The 21,463-nt window shown below is 41.7% G+C and overlaps 1 protein-coding gene across 6 annotated transcripts in view; it reads left to right on the top strand.

The window, feature by feature from the left end:
* Positions 1-21,463, top strand: part of DYNC1I1 (dynein cytoplasmic 1 intermediate chain 1) — a 199,524-nt gene that overhangs the window by 138,819 nt on the left and 39,242 nt on the right. For all 6 annotated transcript variants that reach the window (XM_064444581.1, XM_064444578.1, XM_064444577.1 and 3 more), the window contains 4 exons: positions 8,617-8,763; positions 13,038-13,151; positions 15,912-16,045; positions 18,663-18,807. In XM_064444581.1, coding sequence (XP_064300651.1) covers positions 8,617-8,763; positions 13,038-13,151; positions 15,912-16,045; positions 18,663-18,807 — 540 coding nt within the window. The remainder of the gene's footprint in view (positions 1-8,616; positions 8,764-13,037; positions 13,152-15,911; positions 16,046-18,662; positions 18,808-21,463) is intronic.

Here is a 21,463-nt window from a genome sequence, read left to right as displayed (position 1 = left end):
GAACGGAGAATTATGCATTTCAATGGAGCTGAAAAGTTGAATGTAAAATCTTTTGTTTCTCTTCAGTTATTGCCCCTTCATGAATTACTGCAGACAGTTCATTGTAACTTATCTTACTGATTTGCTGAGCCCAGATGAAACCCAAATGCAACTAAACTAACATGCAGATTGCTTTACCACTTCCACGGGAGGGTGGTCACACTACAGCAAGATGGAGGTCGTGGTTTGGTTGAGGTTCTTTAGTTGGGGTAACTATCTGTGTTAAACAGCCCTTCAATATTAGAACTCCAGTCCAATAAGCCCTTTTCTGACCAAAAAAAAAAAAAAAAAAGAGGGGTAACAATTGCAACCTGACATTTCCTACTGTTGAAAGGAAAACTGTATACATTCTCCATAGCAAACGGAATGCAAGCCAAACATAGAAGACTTCTATCTTGCCCTGAATTAGCAATGAAATACAGCCGGGAATTGATTGTTGCTGAATCTGAATTTTGGCTGCTGGCAGACCAAAAGTGTTAAGACATCAATTAATGTTCCAATGATGTTGAGCTAAATTTATAAATGTGGTTAGGTGCCTAAATATGAAGAGAAAGGCAGGCAATTGGATTTGCCAATGCACTCTGCAGCACCTAAATACCTTTATCTCACCAACCAGCCAGTGTGTGGATGGACACCTTTTGTGTCTGAAATGCTTTTTAAAACAGAAGTCTAAGTGACTAAATGTAAATGTGTGCAGAACATTAAGGAAGTTTCATCACTAGAAAATTATGCAGGCCACAATTCACCAAAGATTTTAACTTCTAAAATCCCTTGGGATTTCCCTTTGCATGAAAACGGCAACCACTAGTTAACAGCATCAAAAGTGTCAGTAGAAACACACCAGACAACTTCTGTTTTGTCATGTCCCATGTAGGTGATGACTTATTTCTAAAGGATTTCTCATAGTTGATAGGAACATTCTGCCACCAGCCCCCTATTTTCAGAAGGCAAATGAACACTTTCCAGTGTAAAAATAGCCTAAATTACTTAAATTAAGAAATTACCTAATAGCATTTCTGACCTGTGTGCCAAGTAAATTTTTTGTGTAATGTTATTATTTGGTTGATCCTAGAGGCCTCAGCCAGACTGAGATGCCTTTGAAAGAAATTTGTTACAAACCCATCGTAACACAGCAGTGTCTATCCCAAAGAACTTGCAGCTGTAATGAGGGGTGGTGGCAGGCACCGACACCCTTACCCCTGCTCTGAGCTGGCTGCATGTATAGAAGCTCTGGTCCAGAAGCCTTTGGCTAATACTGTGCTGAAACTAGTGAGCTCTGCTGCATGCAAGTGGAGTGCCAGAGCGCCATGCTCTATCTGACAGCTACCATCTGCTCCAAATTCTGGCCAGCCTGTGGTATGAGCAGGAACAGCAGAAGGGCTCTGCACTCCATCCGCAGAAGCGTGCCCTAAGGCTCCAGGTCTGCAAGGGTGGTGCAGACCCATCACTTCGGGCTTATGAATAATTTCATCAAAACAATTAAGAGTGCCCTTGTATAACTGTTAGAGTATCATGACCTAAATGAAACAGACAAACCAAGGAAGTTCTTGCTTCTTCAACACACAGGCACACGGACATTAAGGATCAGACCCTGCAATTTGATAAGCAGCCAGGTCCTAATCAGAGAAAACAAATGAATTTGGGTACTTTGCATGTAAGCAGTTGGGTGTGGAGAAACCTTGATTTTGATGTGCTTCTGTTATGAAATTGCTCCTTATTTCTCCAGGCTTTAATTCTCTCATCTCAGTCTAACAAATGAAGTAGGATATTCAGCAAAGATTGTATTTTTAGGCTTGCATGTATGTGTGGTAATTCAGGGTTACCAAATTGATTTGTTGTTGCAGTCATGGATAAAGGCAGGCAGGATCTCCCTGTATCACATCTGAGAAATATGTTTATCTGCTTTTGCAATACAGCAAACAGTTTTGCTGCTTTTCTGAGTCATCACAACACCACCGAGTGAATAATATTAGCAAACGCACTTTCCAAAAGGGCTGAAGCACAGATTCTCTTTTGGCAAGGCAACTTTTGGACTTTCTTTTGATTATTTTATTCTTGTAGTTACATGGGCTGAACCTGCAGTTACAGAGATGAAAGTAGAAAGCTCCAGCTTTCTGCCAAGGTTGAAATGAAGGCATGAGGCTGGATATTGCCTTTCTGCAGACTTGGGCAGAGTGCTCTGATTGTGCTGCAATGCTCAGATGTCAGCACTGAGGTTAGATGTCAGAGTTACCTACCCTGTAAACTTGGCTAAGAAAGAGCTGCGTTTCCTGACATACTCTTTTCCTGCTTTTTAAGGACTTAGTACTTTTTCAATAAAAATAAATTTAATTTGTGGCTACATTTCAGCTCCATTGGTTTGATGGTATAAGTGGAGCAATACCAGCTTCGGATTTAGAGCAGTCGTGTGGCTGAGTCTCTCTGCACAGCTTTCATGTGGTCGGGTGAGACATTCTTAGAATCCCCAAACATTTTTGAAGATCCTAAACTGGAGACATTCACAATTCTTCCCTCCCTTTCTACCATTAATCCTTCATGTTTTAACAAGCACTGAAGTTAATACAGCCTACACTCTTTCCTGTCACACTGGGCCCCGCTCCCTCCTTTCTTTCTCTTGAATAAAGCAATCTGTTCTTTCCAGGCCATACTCTTGTAAATCAAAGGGATAGATGTCGACACACACCATAACCAAGTATAAACTTCCTTTTTTTAATTAAGCAGGATTCTGACATTTGGTTTGAAGAAGTGTTTGTTTGGTTTTATTTATTTTTTTAAAATACGTGAAGGATGTCAACTGCTTTTATTTTATTTTTAGCAGAAGACAAATTTTGTGTGGTACCACAAATAATCTCTAGCACAAAATATTTCAGATGCTACTTCATAGTTGAATAGGAAGAGAGTTGGGAGGAGCAATACAGAAGTCTTGTCATTCAAAGCTTTTAGAATTAAGAGTTAACCTCTTTGGTAAAGGTTTCCGTACATATAAATCATGGTTTAGGTACCTTTTCAAATTTAATTGGGAAAAACAGTTGTAATTCTGCTGCTATGCTCTCTGCCGTTTCCTTATTACTATTAATTATACTTAGACATTTATGTGAAACACAGAAATATCCAGATTCATAATAGCTGATACTAAAAATAAGCAAGACTCCTGGAAGGAACATAGTCTCTATTTCAGTGTACAAATTCAGGTATCTATCTCAGTAGCCAGGGCGAAGTCACCCTAGAATTGCCTCTTTCAAGGTATCTCACACCTTCTTTTATGGTGCAGAAATGATGTAATAGGGCACTAAACCAGACAAACCAGTGTTCAGACCTGATACAGCTACTTTCCATGCTGATTCTCAGTCCTTGTCCTGGCAGGAAAAAAGGGCTTTATTTAGTAACTCAGTTGCAGTTTTGTTTCTAGATGATGATTTTAATCCACCTTTGAAGTTGAAGTATATCATCTGTATCTGCTCTGGGGCCACATGTAAGTGTGTGTAGCAATGCAAGCATGAGAAGATGGTCTCCTGGTTGCCCAGCCAGAAGAAAACAGGGCAGCTCTCGGAGGGACTGGGAGTGCTTAGACTCTTTAAATGCTGTTCCTGATGAGGAGGAGTGAGAGCAAAAGGTTGTGAGTAAATTGTACATGTGCTTTCAGCCTTTGTCTTTATTTATTTATTCCTCAAGAGGGCAGGCATAGGTGATCAGAGGTCCAGTCCCTATTCTTCAGTTCCTATGGAAAAGGACTATGAGTTTGGCACCTTTTTGTGGTTCTAGCTAAGCAACAGTACCACAGCTTTGTCCCTCTGCTCTCAGTCCCTCTAAGCTAATTTCCTCAAGCATGGAAAAGGATCTGCCTCTTCATCTCAGCTGCAGTTAATTTTATTGCCTGCTGTTGTCTGTGTTTGACCTATAGTAGCACGCCACGGACTGTAGTGCTTTTTCACATGTGTTTGCTCAGTTAGAAAAACTACCCAGGAGTTTCCTGGGCGCCTGCTGCAATATAACCTGGTATTCTGGAGTCTAGAAATGCCTGTGAACTCCTCAGATCGCTTCTTCCCACTGACAAAGTATTGTTTTGAGATCCATCTGGTGTCAAGTGTAGGCATATGGCACCAGTATGGCAGCGCTGCCTACGGGGGTGGTTTCCTGCAGAAGAGGTCTCGCTGAATGCAGTAGTCGTTGCCTATTGAAAGTCATTATTGTTTAGCACCCAGGTCTTTGTGAACTTGTTCGACTGGTGGCTGGGCAGAGTGCCATCCGAATCTACAGACATGAGCACAGACAGCTGAGTCTCTGGGGCCTTACACACATCAGATGTGGGTACTGAGGTCAGGCTTCTCAGTAAGGAGAATCTAAATGACTGTCTGTCCTGAGCATGTGTAGTTGTGGTTGAAGGGATACGCCATCATTAATCCAAATCTGGGCTGGATTAAGCTTCTAAAATAAAAACCAGCTCTGCCAGCCATTTGAAGAGGGCTCGGGGCCTGTTTGAATTGAGTGCATCAGCAGGATGGGAGGGAGGAGGCAGAGGTGGCTGAGCAGAGCCACCACCCCCTCACTCCTCTCTGTCCAGGCTGAGATGACCTGACAGCTGCCAAAAATGGGTGGCTGGGGTGTGCTGCCTTCATCCCTTTGATTGCAGACCTCTCCAAGGGCTGGGCAACACTTGCATTTCTGAGACCAGCCCTCTCTTTGCCGTGACAAGAGACATTTCATGCTTTGTTTCTTTATTGCTTTTTCAGCACGATTCTTGTAACAGCTGGGAGCAGAAGCTTTAGTATCTGGGGAGCAGGATTGCCTGTTTGCCAGACAAAAATCTCAGGTTTACCAGCCTAGGCAGTGCTACCACTTGGATCTAATTCAGGCTTGCTCACCTGGCCCTTTGAGAGCCGCTCGCCGCCACGGACAGGCAGAGCATGCACAGGGGATGAGGCAGCAGCACCAGCATGGTGGCGCCCACCAGGAAGCCATCACCATGATACAGGAGTAGAATATATAGGTGGAAGATCACAAAGCCAGAAGTACCAGAAATACTTTAGTAGGGTTGTTGAAAAAGCTAAGGAGAGACAGAGAAAGCTAAATCCAGTAGACTGTATTTGCATAGAGGGATAAAACACCAAAGCATTAAGCTAAGGTGAATAATGAAATGATTCACTGCACAGAGCAATTCAGAAAAGTGAAGGTGACCAAACGCTGGGGTTTGCCTGTCTCTTGTGGGTCCTGACAACTTGCAGACATAGATGCTTTGTGGCACCCATAAAAAGGTAATGCTGGGAACCTCCTATTCTAAATGCTGCTTTTATGCTGTGGACACTAAACTCCTTGTGGAATTGCTTTCTGACATATACTATGAAACTAGCTGCTTCTGTCCTCTGCAACAGGTAACCAAGCACCTAAAGCATATAAAATATGCTTCACTGAAAAAACTAGGAAGCTTTACGATGGTTACTGGAAAGTGCCATGAGATTTCCCTAGAAAGGTATGGTAGAAATGCAAAAAGGGATACGCTGTTATTTTAAAATCTAACCACGCACTGGTTCCTCCCCCTTTGAAGTCAGTGGCAAAACTCTGTTTTAGAGGAGCAAGACTGCTTGAATCGGCAAACAAGAGGTAGCCTGGAGGCAGAAGAGGCTTACAGGGAATGGTTTCTGCTGCTCTCCTTGAGCACAGAGCTGTTCAGACAGACTGGAGACCTGTCTGCCGCTCTCTCCCATTAAGGCTAAAAAATGAATGCTTTTAAAGTTGTTAAATGAATGGGCTGGATCTTACAGCCCTTACTCATCTGAGTACTGCCATTAACTTTAAGAAAATAATCACAATATTAAGTGCTATGGAGTGGAGTCCTTAAACTGTTAAATTCTAATATTTGACAGAAGTTTTCCTTGGTAGAAAAATAATATTGACATAATTAAAAGGATGTGAACATTTAATCAGTTGAAGAATGCAAGTTACTTTGGAGCGATACGTAAAACTAGAAGCAGCGCAGAGGGCTTAAGTCCGTGTCATGTCTGAAGGTTATTTTTGAACTTTATGAAAAACACTCTTTAGCAGTCTATATCCTGATGACCATTTAACTGTATTCTGGGATTCTGAATTCAAAAACATGCTAACCATGAAAACACAACATTTAAAAATACACTGTCCACTTGGCTTCTTTGCCGTGCTTCAGAGTCTCGCGAGTTTGTTTCGGACAAACTGAGAACTTTGTTGTGGAATGACTGTTTGAATTGGGGTTTCTTAAAATACATGTGGAGCCTTGTAGCTGCTGCAGGGTGTACACAGTGGTGGAGCTGTACTATTTTAAAATCATCTGGCTATTTCACTTATGTAAGAATATCTGTCAGCTTAGTTATAAGGAATGAGAGGGGTTGATTAAAACAACTCCCAAAGCCATTAAACAAAGAGATAAAATGTAGAACATGTGCTGTAGGGTCGTTTTAGTTATACTGTATGGGGGATCTGTGGAAACTGGATGGCAGCTGCACTGTAGCTGAGTTTTAAGCCCGTCTTAGCAGGACCAAAGTCCTGTTACTCAGAGGTGGGTTTTCTTACCTGTAAAGCTAATAGGTCCTTTGGAAATTATGTTTGCAAGCTACCTTTTGTTGCTATGACTGACCACAGTGTAATTACTATGCTCAAGCACTTAGACAGATACGGACTAAAATAGGCCATTATGTATGCTAATCATCTAGTCATGAGGTACTAGATCAGAGAAACATATGCAAAAGCTTTAGTCAAGAAGGGAAAGGATCAAAAATGTCAAGTGAACAGCCACGAGAATCCAGAGACAATGGAGAAAAAAAAAGGTGGTGGCAGCTTATTTTGTTGTCTTGGCGATCTTATTAGGTCAGAAAACCAGTATTGAATATACTGCTGTATGCTATAAGTATTTCTACTAAATTAATTTAGTATATAATCTGGCTTTAAACAATAGATACCAGACAGCCACATGAATTCAGTAAAAACTATTTAAACTTCACATTGTGCATTATTCTTATTAACCCAGTTATAGACATCAAGAGTTAGCATAATTAATTCTAGCCCTTTCAGAAGGGGTTTTAAATCTCTGGTGTAAGAGTTCAAACTAGTCTCTAACCACTAGAAATCAGGATGATGCACAGTAAGGAAAGAAGATAACACATCTGCCGACATCAAAGTTTTTAGAACTCCATCTACTCCTGCCAGAGACAGGGTCATCAGCTAGGTAGGCATTGGGTCCAGTTCAGCTTGGCAGCTCAACAAAGTTTACTTAAATTCAACAAAGTTTACTTAAATGTCTATAGTCTTTTTTATGCAACTGAAATAGGGTAATTTAGTTCACTCTCCGTCATTGAGTAAAATAGGTTCGCACATAGGACTATCACCACTTCAAAACATCTGGTCATTAAACTATAACAAAGATTTGTTACCAAAACTCATTGGAAACAGCCAGAAAAGGAATTTTTAGGAATGTGACCACTAGCAGTGAATTTGGCTTTCTGACTGCAATTGCTGCAGCAGTTCAAGTCTTGCTCTGTGTCTTGTAAGCATTACTAAAGCTGCCCATGAAAAAAATGACATTTGCTTCTGTTTGCAAACTGTCTTTATTAGTATATGAATTCTCAGGAAATTATATGAATGCTGTAACTTTTGCTTTCCAATTTGCATAAAACAAAGACATAACATCCAGCACCAATTATATAAAAATGGGAAATAATTCCTTAGAAAGAGGATGGAGGACTTGAAGGAGTTACAGCTTGTTGCTCTTGGCTGTAGCTTGTTGGCACATGAAGGTTCTAGGGACAGGTCCCTTGAGGACTTCAGATGTTGTATGTTATTTTAAAAAGCCTGGAAGGCAATAGCTGGGATAGATCCCCATCACCATACTGGCTTGTGGGGCACTCTACCCGATAGCCACGGTAACCAGTCTGGCTCCTCAGGATCCCCAGCTAAAGGAAATGTACGAAGGCAATTCAGCTGTCATAAAATGAGGAAAAATTAATTTCTGCTTAGACAATGTAAGGGAACGTGTGATTCCCTCTGCTGTTAGAAGAGGACCTCTGTGTAGCAGAGAAATCAGGCATTGATCCAACAATGAGATGTGGCTTGTCAGCTGATGCTCTCAAGACAGCGCACCTTGAGGTGAACTTTGGAGGATCTCACAAACTCACCTCAAATTGTTTGAGAATTAAAAGCTAGAGGAGCAATAGGGAAAGAGCTCTCCTGGATGGGATATCATGGGCCAGGCTGCCAACCTCTGTAGGGCTGGCATCTGGTTACCTGAAGTTCTCACTTTTGGAAATGAAATTAAGCACTTTCCCATCACTGTCATGGAGATGTTATCTCAGGTTTTTAGCATCATGCTAAGACTCATCCTATGCTGCATATTTTCCCTAAGACCAATGGAACTACACATTTTAGGGTCAAAACTAGGTCTTTGTATGTGTCCTATCAGCTTTAGCAGAATTACTGCTGTGCAAGGAATATGGACAGAGCTCATACGTGATTTCTAAAATACAGAATGCTAATTACAATATGCTTCCTTAAGGAGAGAATTGAAGATGATTGACCACGTAACCCCTCTCTTCTTCTCCACCTGTTTTACTCCAGTCCTCCGTGATGTCTGTCTGTTTTGCCCGCTTTCACCCAAACCTGGTTGTTGGTGGAACATATTCTGGCCAAATTGTCTTGTGGGATAATCGCAGTCACAGGCGCACTCCAGTTCAGAGGACTCCCTTATCTGCTGCTGCTCACACGGTAAGGGTAAAAATCACCTTCTCCTTTACTTAGAGGAAATGGTCAGCAGGGAAGCAGAGCTGTCTAGTTGTGTCTGCAATGCTGGTTGCCACACAGATTAAAACATAAAACATAAGTGTGGCCCTTGAAGAGAAAGAAATAGACAAGAGAGATGTACAACCACCTCTTGTAAGTGCTTAACCATCACACTTCATATGGCCAGGTCAGGAGATTATCCTGCTTTCCAAGGAAGAGGGCAGGATCAATTACAACACTTGAGTGAGGCACTTTTATGCCAGCACGGTGGCACTATGACTCTCACTCTCCATTGCCTGTAGAGAGACCCAGGTCACTATAGGGACTGTGTGTCTGTCAGTCCAGCATGGCAGGCAATTTGAATCATTTATTGTTGCCTTGTTGTACAGTAGTTTCTCTTTTGAACCAGATTAGGCACCTATGGTGGTGTCAGCGGAGTCCTGTAAGTAGGCACTGGTGCCCTTGAATAGAGTGGGGCAGTTTGCTTCTGTTTCCCAATACAGCAATACGTAAATGCCTGTCATGGTCTCCTACTCCAGACAGGGCCATAGGGCAGAGCTTGCACAGTGAGGGCTTTTGTTTCAATAGAATGATGTGGAAGAGCATTTTGCCAACACACAGATACCTACAGATATAGTGATGGTAGCCCAGGGCTCTGGTGACATCTGGGAGATACACAGGAAAAGCATCAGCACAAAATGCCTGAGAGGGAAGAGAGTTTCTCTGTGATTCAAAGATGATGTCTGTGGTACAAGACTCTCTTACATGGCAAAGTACTCATATTGTGCTGGAGGAAGAGACAAGCCTGGATTACCTGCTAAAGTGTCCTCACTCTGCTGTGGCGCTGACCTCCAGTACACACTGCACTAAGACGTTGTGTGTTCTTGAGCTCTCCTCTTCCAGAGTTTGGGCTCAGGCAGCCTCTTCATAAGAGCTGGAAGGTGTACTCTGTGGATGGTAAGCATATCTCATCTTGGGAGTGGGCTTGGGACCATTCCTGAGTGAGAAGCAGAAAAGAAAATACAGGCTGAAAGGAGGGGAAAAGTGTAATAGTATGATATAAGAATGCAGAAAAATGCAGATTTTCTGAAACATAAGAAACTGAACCACACAAAGCACTGTAAGATAATAATCTTGTTCTAGCAGATTGAAGGATCAGACAAAGTGATTGGTCTTTTGCACCTCCAGCTTTTACAATTCCATGATTCTTATCTTTGGAATTGAAAGATCAAGGTTCAGCTTTTAGTTGACTGTGACAACATAATCCCTGGAGTTAAAAGACAACTCTAGAAGCCATGCCACATGAATTAATGCAAAAGATTCAGCATGGGGCCAGTATTATGATGGCAAGTCTCTCATATTAAAAAATGACAGGTGTGCACAGACATGCTTAGTGGGCCAGGCAATACAAATATTGTTCCCTAAATTTCCACTATCATGAATGTTGATGTAATAATCTAATGATCTGTGCCATGGGTTGCAACTTCAACATTGCTTTTCATTTCCCTAATGTTTTTGCTCATTTTGTCATCTGTAATGTTGTTCAATCTGCATGAAAAGAAACAGTCTCTCCTGGAAGTGCAATTTAGAGATGTAGCAGACCAGAAAACTAGTGGCAAGAAGCTGACTATCACTGAAAATTGAACAACTGGGACTCAAAATCTAGTGGAAAAGAAAAGATTAATGGGAAGTAATTTGTTTACACTCAAAAAAGGTTTAAGACAAAATTGTACCTCCTGGAATTATATATTCAACTAGTTTTATTATTGCAATAGAACAATATGTGATGTTTTGCTTTTGACAAATATAAATAAATTACTTTCAGTTGTGGATGGGCACTTTATGTGCTGTCATGGATTGGTATAAATAAGTGTTTACACAGTTCAACATGAGGAAGCATGATGTTTTTAAGGACTGCTCAGATTTTACAGTAAAAGCATGCTTACTTTATGTTCATATATAGGAGTCGCTTACATAAACTGTAAATGAAGTCTTGGTTGCAAAAGGCTGGCTTGAATCCTAGCTGCCAAGAAAAAAATAGGATTAAATTAAGACAACTCTTCTATAGTAATGTTACTTTATGTACTGCTAGATACGTGAGTTGAATAGTAATTTTTTAATTTGAATTTATGCCATATGTGAAAAAAAAAAAAAGATTTTTCTCTTTTCTTTCTTTTGCTTTGTTTATTTGAAACAGATATAGTGTGTTGTTATCACTGACTTAAACCTTCCTGAAGTTTAGTATCACTGATTGCTGCCTGGATTCACCAGGAAAGAGAATTCTACCCACAGCTTACTCACTAATTTCCTTTCACACCCACCATACATCTGCACTTGGGACAACAGGAAATTTTAATTAAGACAAACCCCTTTTGCATGATGATTTCATTTCCAAAACAAATAAAAGCAAGCTGGCAGCAACCCTTTGAAAGGAAGGAGCCTGTTTAGACTTTCTGTTATGTACAGTTGGTTGTCTTTTTCATCCATTTTCCTTATGTCTTTTCATTTCTACTGTGAGTTTTATTGTGCATGAAATTGATGGCTGGTAGCCCTGATTAAAGCCAGACTTGGTACACTGAGGTGCTGCTCAAAAGACGTGGCTTGCTCGCTCCCTCCCCCCTAAATATTGTAGATGCTCCACCGCTTGCTTTAGGTTCCTCCCACCCACTCTCCCCATCTGTTTGGACTACTGGAGGTCAAACACCTATTAAAAAAATAGGTCTATGCTTCTTTCACACATCAGTATGTGCTAATCATGTTTAGCACTGGCGTCATTAGCTCACCACTAAGCAGCAAGAATGTCGTAGGAGGGTGATAGTATGAGACACATGGGGGACAGATTGGGGCCCACTTGATTATCTGGGGGAAACCAGGTGCCTGACAATCTTGAGAGGAAGCAAAAAATCAGCATCAGAATGGACCTTGCAACTTACTGGTGTGTCCAGGTGGCCTCCAAGCACAAGGTACCATTTCAGCAGCAATTGCTGAGTCCATCTTCAGGGTGTGCACACACACACACACACGGTGCATTCAGATGCTGCCCTTTTTGCACTTTGGGAGAGGGCATTTACTGGGCCTGCTCAGGTATCAAACCTGAGAGCTAGACAGTGCTCTGAAGATTTCTGCCTTTCCCTGCTGACTGGCTAGGTGACCTGCAGCTGGATCTTACAGTAGTCTAAAGTAAATGGTAGTTCTGCAATTTCTTTCAGCAGGAGCAAATGCTACATTTCTAACCCTACATGGAGCTGGTTTAGAAGGTCTATAGGGATCTCTTTTAAGTTGGTCTGAATTTTCTTTAAATAAGAAAAGTATTACTGAAAAGTATTTTTTCATCCTGGAGATGCAGGTCTTCTATTCATCAGCAAAAGAGGCAGAGAAATACAATTCTTGTTTGCTTGACTTCTGCATATCCCTTATGCTTAGTTCAGCAGTATCACTTGTATTGCTCAAAGGAAATTAAATCTTATTGTTCAGTCTGACTGATTTTTCTCTCTGGAGATTGCTGAACTTGAACTGTCCCTCATATGTCACCATCAGATGTCAGATGACACTTTAGGCTCAAAATGTTACCAGGTTCCTTGGAAAAAGAATAGGCCAAATTTCATTGTTGTATACTAAGTGAAATTCAGCCTCCATGGAGCTATGAAGACTATGCTATGGTGAACCAGGTGTAACACCCTAAATGTAGTCACTCCACATTTATAATGACAGATTTTGAAAGGTATATTGGCCAATGCTGGAGAACGCTGATGGACTTGTTCATGTTTTTCAGCTGGAGTACATTTGCAAATATTTAGCATGCAAGCCAAATTCTGGAAAAGTTCAAGTTTTATGCAGCTGTTTTCTTGAATAAAGTTTTCATTTTGATTCCATTTGGACAATTTGCCTCTTTCTGCCAGTTATTTTCAGTGTCAAAAGCCATCAGTAGAATGATACATGTCCCTGTGGGTGAAATCTCATCCACATAATTCAGTATTTTCACAACATTACTCAGCTGGCTTGTTTTATTATGAGGAAAATGAAACTTTGAAAACATTTCCACCTCCATAATGTACCTCTTAAATAAAAAAAAAAAACAACAACATCAAAAAAAGACAAAAAACCCGAAACAATTCCTCTCTGGCAAAAGCTGAGTCCTGTATTTTCCAGACATTATGTGGCTACTTAATCATTCTTTAAAATAACATATGAGGCATTAGAAATTTGTTCATGAGGATGTGAGAATGGCTCTCTGATTTCCAGTGTTAATGTGTTTTCAGCATCCTGTGTATTGTGTGAATGTAGTTGGAACGCAGAATGCGCACAATCTCATTACCGTCTCTACGGATGGCAAAATGTGCTCCTGGAGCCTGGACATGCTCTCAACTCCACAGGTGCGTTTGTTTTCACCTATACAGGGAAAAAAAAAAGCACCTTCGGTAGAGCAGGTTACCTGCTTAATGGAACATAGCTCCTAGAAGCCAAAACCTCATGTCCTATACAAACTAAAACCAATGGATGCACTTGAAAGAGTACAGCTTGCTTCCAGCAGTCTCTGCTAAGAGCCAAAACCCATTTCCTTTACCACAAATCATGTAATTATTGTAATACGTTAATACATAGGTCAGTTTCAAGTGAAAATGAAATAATCCATTTTAAAGCATGGTAATTACAGAAGTCGCCTGTGGTATAAATTGTACTTACTCTACAGCATGGTTTAACAAATACGGACTAGATTGCACTGCTGCTGAACGCACCCTAGGCACTATGGGTTTCCAAGGCACTCAGTCAGAAAGGTTACTTTTCTGCCTACCTTCAGTAGCCAAAGGGACAAACAATGCAAATCAAAAGTTTTAGAACTAATTTACCCCCTCTGGAATGTTTGCTACTATTGTCTTCCTCCCCCGCCCCCCCACCTCCTTTGTATCAGAAACAAAAGGAAACCCAGGAAAATTGTCCAAACCACTAGTGATTATAATAATGGAAACTAAACAAAGAATCTGATGCTGAAAAACGCCTATGGAAAGCATCTTTTAAGTGTTATCTTCTGAAGTAGTACATTTTCTATTCCAACACATCACTCTTTTTATACATAGTTTCTTAGATAAAAAATTAATATCATTTATTCTAAGCATGATGGGATCTGATTTTGTTTCAAAATGCTGCATAGAAACTCCTCTTGATTCCATTAATCATCCATTAATCTTGCATTAATGTGCAATTACTATTGAATTATTTGCTTTTCAGTGTTGACACAAGAGGTGGGACTCCTCTGTCCTAACCATAGCCATCTAAAAGTTAGGTCCATGTCAAGTTTAAGCTAGTAACTTGAGTTCTTTTTACAGTCAATGTAGAGAAAGACTGAGCAGTTGTGGAGGACAACTCATCCCATCCCAGTGTGAAATACCATTTCAGATACCCACCCTGGGGCACAGAACCATGAAATCTTAGGATGGAAGGGGCTTCTGGAAGTCATTCCACCTACTCTCCTACTCAAAGTGAGGCCAACTTCAACATTAGATCATGTTGCTCATGCTCATCTAAGGCAATAGTATGGGTCTGGTAGTTGTGTCCTGGGACTATGAGAAACCAACACTCTTCTGCAATAGAAGTGGAGGCATCTAAAATGGCCCAGACATCTATGTTTAGGCACCTGAATTCCTTCCCCAGTTTCTCACTTGAAAGTCAAGAACATAACTCCCACCCTTATGTATTCACTTCATGGAATACTAAATTTTGACGCAGACATTTGTGAACATCTCAGTTCCAGTACTTCATCACTCAGATGGAATTTCCCTGCTCCAAAACTGGCTTTCAACAAGGATGGGAACACACCCCACATTGCGCTGAAGTTTGGCGCATGCCTCATGGTGATCTAGAAAAGAAATGCACGGGACTTTACATCAAGCTACATGCCATAGCTTTAAATTGGGAGTAGAGTGTTGCTGATGTGTGTCTTTCCAAAGACACAGATCCAGAGAACTTGTGTACAGCCATGGTGTAGGCACTGGGAGGAGAGAGCCCACCACAGTGTCTAGCAGTGTATCCACAGAGACACTAAATGATGATCTCACCCCAGAAGGTTTTCACAGAAATATATGGTCCACAGGTGCTCTGCCAATGCATTTTCCAGGTCTTGTTTTGCCTTTTTAGTAGAACCAAAGAAAAGTATAAATGAATCAAGAGTATTTATGGTTTTGCAGCCCTCTCCTCTCACAGGGATGCCCACTTTCTTTAGCTACAGCAAAAAGCCCTTCTGAGAAAAATGCTACAGGCTTTGGCCCTAGAAGAATAGCAGCTTAGACATTTTAAACACAGAAAACATACCCACTTAAATAGCTAAAAATGAAAATTGCTAAATCATTCAGCCCCTTTGTGGATTCTTGGGTTACACCATTTAGGCTGAACAACCCAAAAGCTGTGCAAAATCTGCTCAAAGCATATGCATCTTGCGACGGCCACAAACCGTTCATGCTGGTTGTACTTGCAATAGCAAAAATGAGCATGCTGATTTACTTTGAAATATAGCTGCCAAATGAAAAAAGAAAATATGCGTGCTGGTTTGTAGCTTGATGGTGGAGTCTAGAGGGAGTGTTTATGGTTACCTCAGAAAATCCCTGAAAAGCAATGCTTAGAATGGTGGTAGTGACAGGACCCCAATTTTTAAATTTTGTTCTGCAAAGGGGCAAAGGGCACAGTGATAAATGCCTCAGGTACACACAATATTGCACGTGTTTCCTGACAAGCAATTGATTTTAAAAACGTTTGTAAATAGAAGGGTATTGCATGCTTTATTAGAGCCTGGGGATGGCAAGTATAACCATTAAGGTATTATCTTTAGTTTCTGCACCATTACATTTTAAATTCTCACCTGTCATCTCTGCCTGATATAAGATGATGTAGCAAAGACTAGTGCCTTCCAGCTGCTCTCAAACATGTGACAGCGGCGGGGGTGGCAGGAGCAGTGCCTCCTAGTTCGTGACATTGCATCTTCTTGCAACGCCCTATGTAGAAGCCAAAGTCCTGTGGCTGGGTCAAATGATTTCTTCTTCCACTCCTGCTACCCTGTGTAATATTTAGAAAATAATCAGGAAAAAATAACCAGCCAAGAAGAAAGATGATCACAGAATAATAACGAAGATCTGTTTTGGTAGGAGAGCATGGAGCTGGTGTACAATAAGTCCAAACCAGTGGCGGTTACAGGAATGGCTTTCCCAACCGGAGATGTCAATAACTTTGTCGTTGGGAGTGAAGAGGGAACAGTCTACACAGCCTGTCGTCATGGAAGGTGATGTTCAGCATTTTGTACTTAACATGTACCTGTGTTGCCACGAGGTAGCCAAGTGTGTGCGGAGAGTGTTTCATGCTTTTTCTCTTGGATCAACAGTGTCTGTTCTGTTCTACTTCGCATGACTAGGACAGGAGTCACCTGTCTTTGAGCATCTGTGCTACAGCCTGTTGTATTGGGGTAGTTGCCCCAGGCTCCTTGCGTAGTTGGTGGGGAGCAATGACTGCTCCTAGGGTTTGACTTCCTTTACCTTTTTCAGACATCTGCCTGAAGAAGAGACGACTGGTTATCTATGTCTGGACAGGTCGAATCAGGCCCTAGGAAACAGTTTTGTTGCAGGGTAATCAGGCCTAAACCACTTATAAGAGATGGTAATACACTTCATTTCTTACCATCCTCAGCTCCATCTTCAGTCTCCACAGGTACAGAGTAGAGAAAGCCACCGTGGGCACAGGTGTATGTGAGACAGAACATGCATGTCCCAGTGCACGGCCATCCAGCACGGGGTATTCCCACACAGCACTGCAGGCTGTGTATGCACAGCCAGGCTAGCGGCTGAGCCCTGCTGGCCCCCTCTCTTGGTGGGCAGTTTAAACATGCCGACCCTCTCCAGGAAGACGAGAGGGTTTTGTTGTACAGCTAGGAGCCATGCCACACCGTTTACCCTCAGTCTGCGTGCAACAGACATAGCCACAGTGTGCCATGCAGGTACGCAAGCTCTGGCTGACCCACTGCCAGGACTGTTACCCTGTGCTCTCTCACGCACGGTGGTCCTATCCCTTCCTCACATAACCCAGGCTGTAGTTTAACACTGCAAGTTCCTTATTTTGTATGCTGTAAATCTGCAGGATGCTAGTGTGCTCTGTTAGCTTCTGGTAGTAGTTTCATCCTCTGGAATGCTTGAAAAGCTTTTGTAAAGAATGAACTTTTTTCACTGATAGATTTAAAGCTCACCCCCACACTTCAATAGATTGCAATATTCTCTGAATTCATATTTCATCGTATTCTATGTTTCTGCTGACCAAATAGACACCCATACACTGGTTTAAGATTGTAAGGCTTCTATTACGTATCCCTAGTATTGTATAAATACCACTTTACATATATTTTGTAAATAGGATTTTTATTATAAAATATTTTTATTTTAGCCTCGCTGCTGACAGTATTACAAAACTGTGTCTATTTAGGCACTATAGCGACAGGCTATGTGGCGGCCAATGGTTTGAATTAGTCTTAGGCTGCTAGGATAAATGAAGCATGCCCAAGGGTATTTCTCACATCTGATCTTTCAGACATGCCTGGTTTGTTCCTCACAAGAGGAGGAAGGTGCCAGATCCTTTTGTTAGCCCACCTTTTTAGCAAATCTGCTGACCATCGACAAACGCATTCCTTTTCTGCTCCTGCCTGTCTTTCGTAGAGCTTTATGCTATCATCCCCGTTTAATTTCCAGAGGCTCCTGTGTCCTTCAGCCCAGTACAGTGGAGAGCCGTATGTTATTCTGGAAAAAGGTGTGTCAAAGCACAGCAGATACACAAGGTGTTCTCGGTGCTCCAGGACTCCCCTTATCCCGCTGACAACATGGCAGACAGATGGGGATAAAATAAGAGGTGTGCTTTGTACCCAGCATTGCAGAGGCACTGCAGAACTCAGCACCTACTCCAGCACATGCTGCGAGGTCTGGCAGGGGAACCTAAGTGAGGCCACAATGTCATGGTCAACGGGAGATGTGAGGGGACACCACACTAGCAATATGAGGGACCCATTTCCTCCAGCGCAGCTCCTGATCATTTTGGGTATGCTGTATTCACACTGGCACAGGGCCGGCAGCAGCCTTGTCAGAGCTGTGGCTATTTTTAATGTATTTTCTTCCATTGGCAATTTTTCTATAATGTAACTAAAAGGGCAATTTCACAATTCCCCTTTCTGTATACACTGTGAGACAGCACTGACAACTGATCTGGCGTCATTTGCTTCCAGGAAGAAGAAAACTGCGCACATTCTGTCTTACACAGCATTGTCTTTTTCTTCCTAATAGCTGTTCTAGCCTCGGGCTGATGAAAGGCACATCTCCCCTTGTTCAGAGTAATGACTGTATGATACCTGATCACAGAAACAGTTCCTTCACTTTTTGTGAAAAAGGATTTGCTCCCTAGTGACTTGATTGACTGCTGTGGAAAGTTATTTTAGATACTTAAGAGGAAAAGAATTGCTCGTGATAAGTCATTAACATATTTGCATTTTTATTTTAATGGTTATTCCTTGTGATAACAGCTTACTCAGAGGCATAAGCTATAGTATAATTATAATTTAGAATTATTTCATAATTATACATAAATGTTATTTCAAGCTACAGTGGTAGACAGCGTATGTAAAAGTGAGTAAGGCAAGTCTTCAGAAGTAAGAGAAAGTCTCCCTGTGCTGGATCCTGAGCATTAATTGTGCCCACAGCAGTAAACCTCTGCAGGCAAGGGCCTTACTGAAAGAGATTTACAGATCAAATGGAACTTTAAAAGGAAACAGGAACCTAAGAGTAAAGACAAATTATGTTAAATCACCAGATGTTAAATCACCAGATATTAAATCACTCTCCGAATGCAAATGTCTCTTCTTCCTGCAGTAAAGCTGGCATCGGTGAAATTTTTGAAGGCCATCAAGGACCTGTCACAGGAATCAATTGTCACATGGCAGTGGGTCCAATTGACTTTTCCCATCTCTTTGTCACATCATCATTTGACTGGACAGTCAAGCTGTGGACCACAAAGGTGAGAAATCCGAGCTGGGGTGGGATGGGTAATGCTACTTGTGAAAATGCCTTTGTCAGAAATATTTCAATATTATCTATGTCAAGTCCTAAGAATCAATAAATTGAAAGGCTTTGCTTACAATAGGCATAGTGGTAAAAGTAGAAGTAAAATATATACCTGGTGTAACTGTGTCAATCATATTCGCCCTGGAGCATACCCTTCCCTTTAAAGGTAGCTTCAGCTGGCCTGCACTGCAGTATTAATCCTAATGCTGAGCAATTTCACTAGGCAGGGAGATCAGGGTGTCTTGTATTCCAAGTCATCAAACAATCTACACAGCACTCCCTGTGCAGGCTAAATTGCAAGGCTAATACTATGCACCATGGCGATGCAGCAGCAGGAACACTTTCTTCTGATGAAGCAACAGGAGAAGCACACGTATGATTTAATGCAATCAATATCACTCATGAAATTCATTTCGGTAAGAGGTTGTGATAGCCAAAAAGTATAAATTTTCCCAATGACATTAGACACTGATGGCTGGAAGCAGGGAGGAAATACATGCTGGAACTTACATTCATGACTACCATGGATCTGTTGCTGACTACTCTATGGCCATGTCCCTGTGGCCTCTTACAGGGAGAGCACTATGAACATGAGAAATAAAAACATCATCTTGTGAAGCTTTGAAACCCCAACACGCCATAGAACTGTAAGAATATAGGGTGATGACGTAATGACAGCGTGACTGAAAACTGTGGGACAGGCTAAACAAACCAACCTGTTTCATTGTACAGGCTGAGTAAAACAGGAGAATGAGAGGTAAAATCCTAATTATATAAGTCATGTAAACAGTTACTTTTGCCATACACCAAAGTAGAGAGCTGCCTTCCAAATGCCAGGCTTTTGTCTTAACCATGTTTTTATGCTCGTGTTTGGTTCACATCTTGAGCTGCACCTGGCAGAGTTCTAGTACTGGAAGCTGACCCCAGTCAGGAAGTATCTCAGCATGTGTTCCTCCAAGACATCAGGGCTTGGAGATGCTGGGACAGATGCACAGCAAATGTAAATACAAAAGTGATCAGAGGGGCTCATGTGACAGCCTTGTGCTGGAAATGGAGGCACAGTTACCTAGATAATAACTTGAATCAGCTTCCACAGTAGCTTCACAGTTACTGGCCTGATTCAATATGTATGCTAATTAACAGGTATCCTTTCCTGATCAACAGTGACCACAGCTGATGGTTTTGTCTTGAGCATTACATTTTAGCAAACTCATTATAAGAAAGGTGCATGATTTACATAATTTGCATGTGACCATATACATCAGTGGACCCAGCCTTAACCAATGCAGAAGTGGCCCAGGGGAGTGGTCATGGGCAGGCTGGAATGGGTCTGGGATGGGTCCTAGGTGGTAAACATTAGAAAGGGCTGCAGGATAACCAAGTGATGGAGACTTCAGGTGTTAGCTGGTTGGGGCTGGCTAGGCTATTTGGTATCTGAGATAAAGGAGTCCTGGACAGTGATAACCGGTGGCAAGGTAATATTGGAGGGTTGAAGCTGAAGTTGAGTAAGGGGAAAAGACTCTGTGGGGACTGGGGGGAAGATGAAATGTAGATACTGAATTCCAAACATACATGTCCGGAAAAGTCTAGGATGAGTATCTGACCCTCAGCTTGAGGTTGAATATGGCAGTAATGGTCTCGACTATCTGCAGCTTAAATGAAATTATATTAAGGTATAATATAGAGTGTTTTTTTGTTTTAAACTCCTGAGATTTTAGAATTTAGTAGTAACACTAACACAGCATATTTGGGGCACAAAAACACTGCAGTTAGCAGTACAGAGTTATCCTTGTGGAAGATTTCAGCGTCAAAATGGTTAAATCAGATTATGTTCAATACAGTCAGTTTTCAAAGAACCAAACCACCTAAATTTCTAATATCTATCAAGCTATGGCTCATATGGCAAGAGGGGCTTCCCAAGAAAGCTGTTTGACCAAGCTGATGTGAGCTGTGACATGCCTGTGACACACTACAGCACCACTCAAGCTGGAAGCTGCGTTGCTGTATTGGATCACGTGCTTTCTTCTGAAGCAGGTTTGAGCAGCAGCAGCCCCAGGCTGCTGCACTGCCAGCCACTGCCCTGTGAAGACACCCTCTGAGACACTAGACAAGTTCTTGAACGGTGATGGATGTTTTCTTCTTCTTCCAATTTGACTCCAGTAGAAGTTTCTTTCCATACTGTCTGGATAATTCTCTTGGCTGGAGCTATTAGGTATTTAGGGCTCTCTTTGTGTAGTTCCCATAGTCAAGGCCCAGTCAGTTGGTGGGCTTTGAATAAGCCCATCAGCATGTTTGATTCGCTGAAAAAAATAGTGGAGTGATATGAGGCATTGAGTGCCACTGCTGGTTTATGAGAGTTTACTCAGAATTGTTGTATTAGTTTGGTTTCTTATTTGTAAATTTAATCTACCAGCATCCAATGCCATATTGCTTTCCTACTTCTACCAGTGCTGTCTCCTTAATCCTGTGCACATTATCCTCTTTGGTCATGAAATTCAATTCCTTTCTGTTTCACAGGTTCGGAGTCAATGTCCAATTGTAAAGTGAACCATAAAAGCTCTGTGTTTGTATTGTCTATTGATGTTGTGTAGCACCCTGGGATGCTTACA

This window comes from Phalacrocorax carbo, chromosome 2 (genome assembly GCF_963921805.1).
Source record: "Phalacrocorax carbo chromosome 2, bPhaCar2.1, whole genome shotgun sequence".
In the NCBI taxonomy this organism is placed as follows: domain Eukaryota; kingdom Metazoa; phylum Chordata; class Aves; order Suliformes; family Phalacrocoracidae; genus Phalacrocorax; species Phalacrocorax carbo.
The sequence above is the reverse complement of the archived record's forward strand: the minus strand, read 5'-3'. Positions and strand labels throughout refer to the sequence as shown.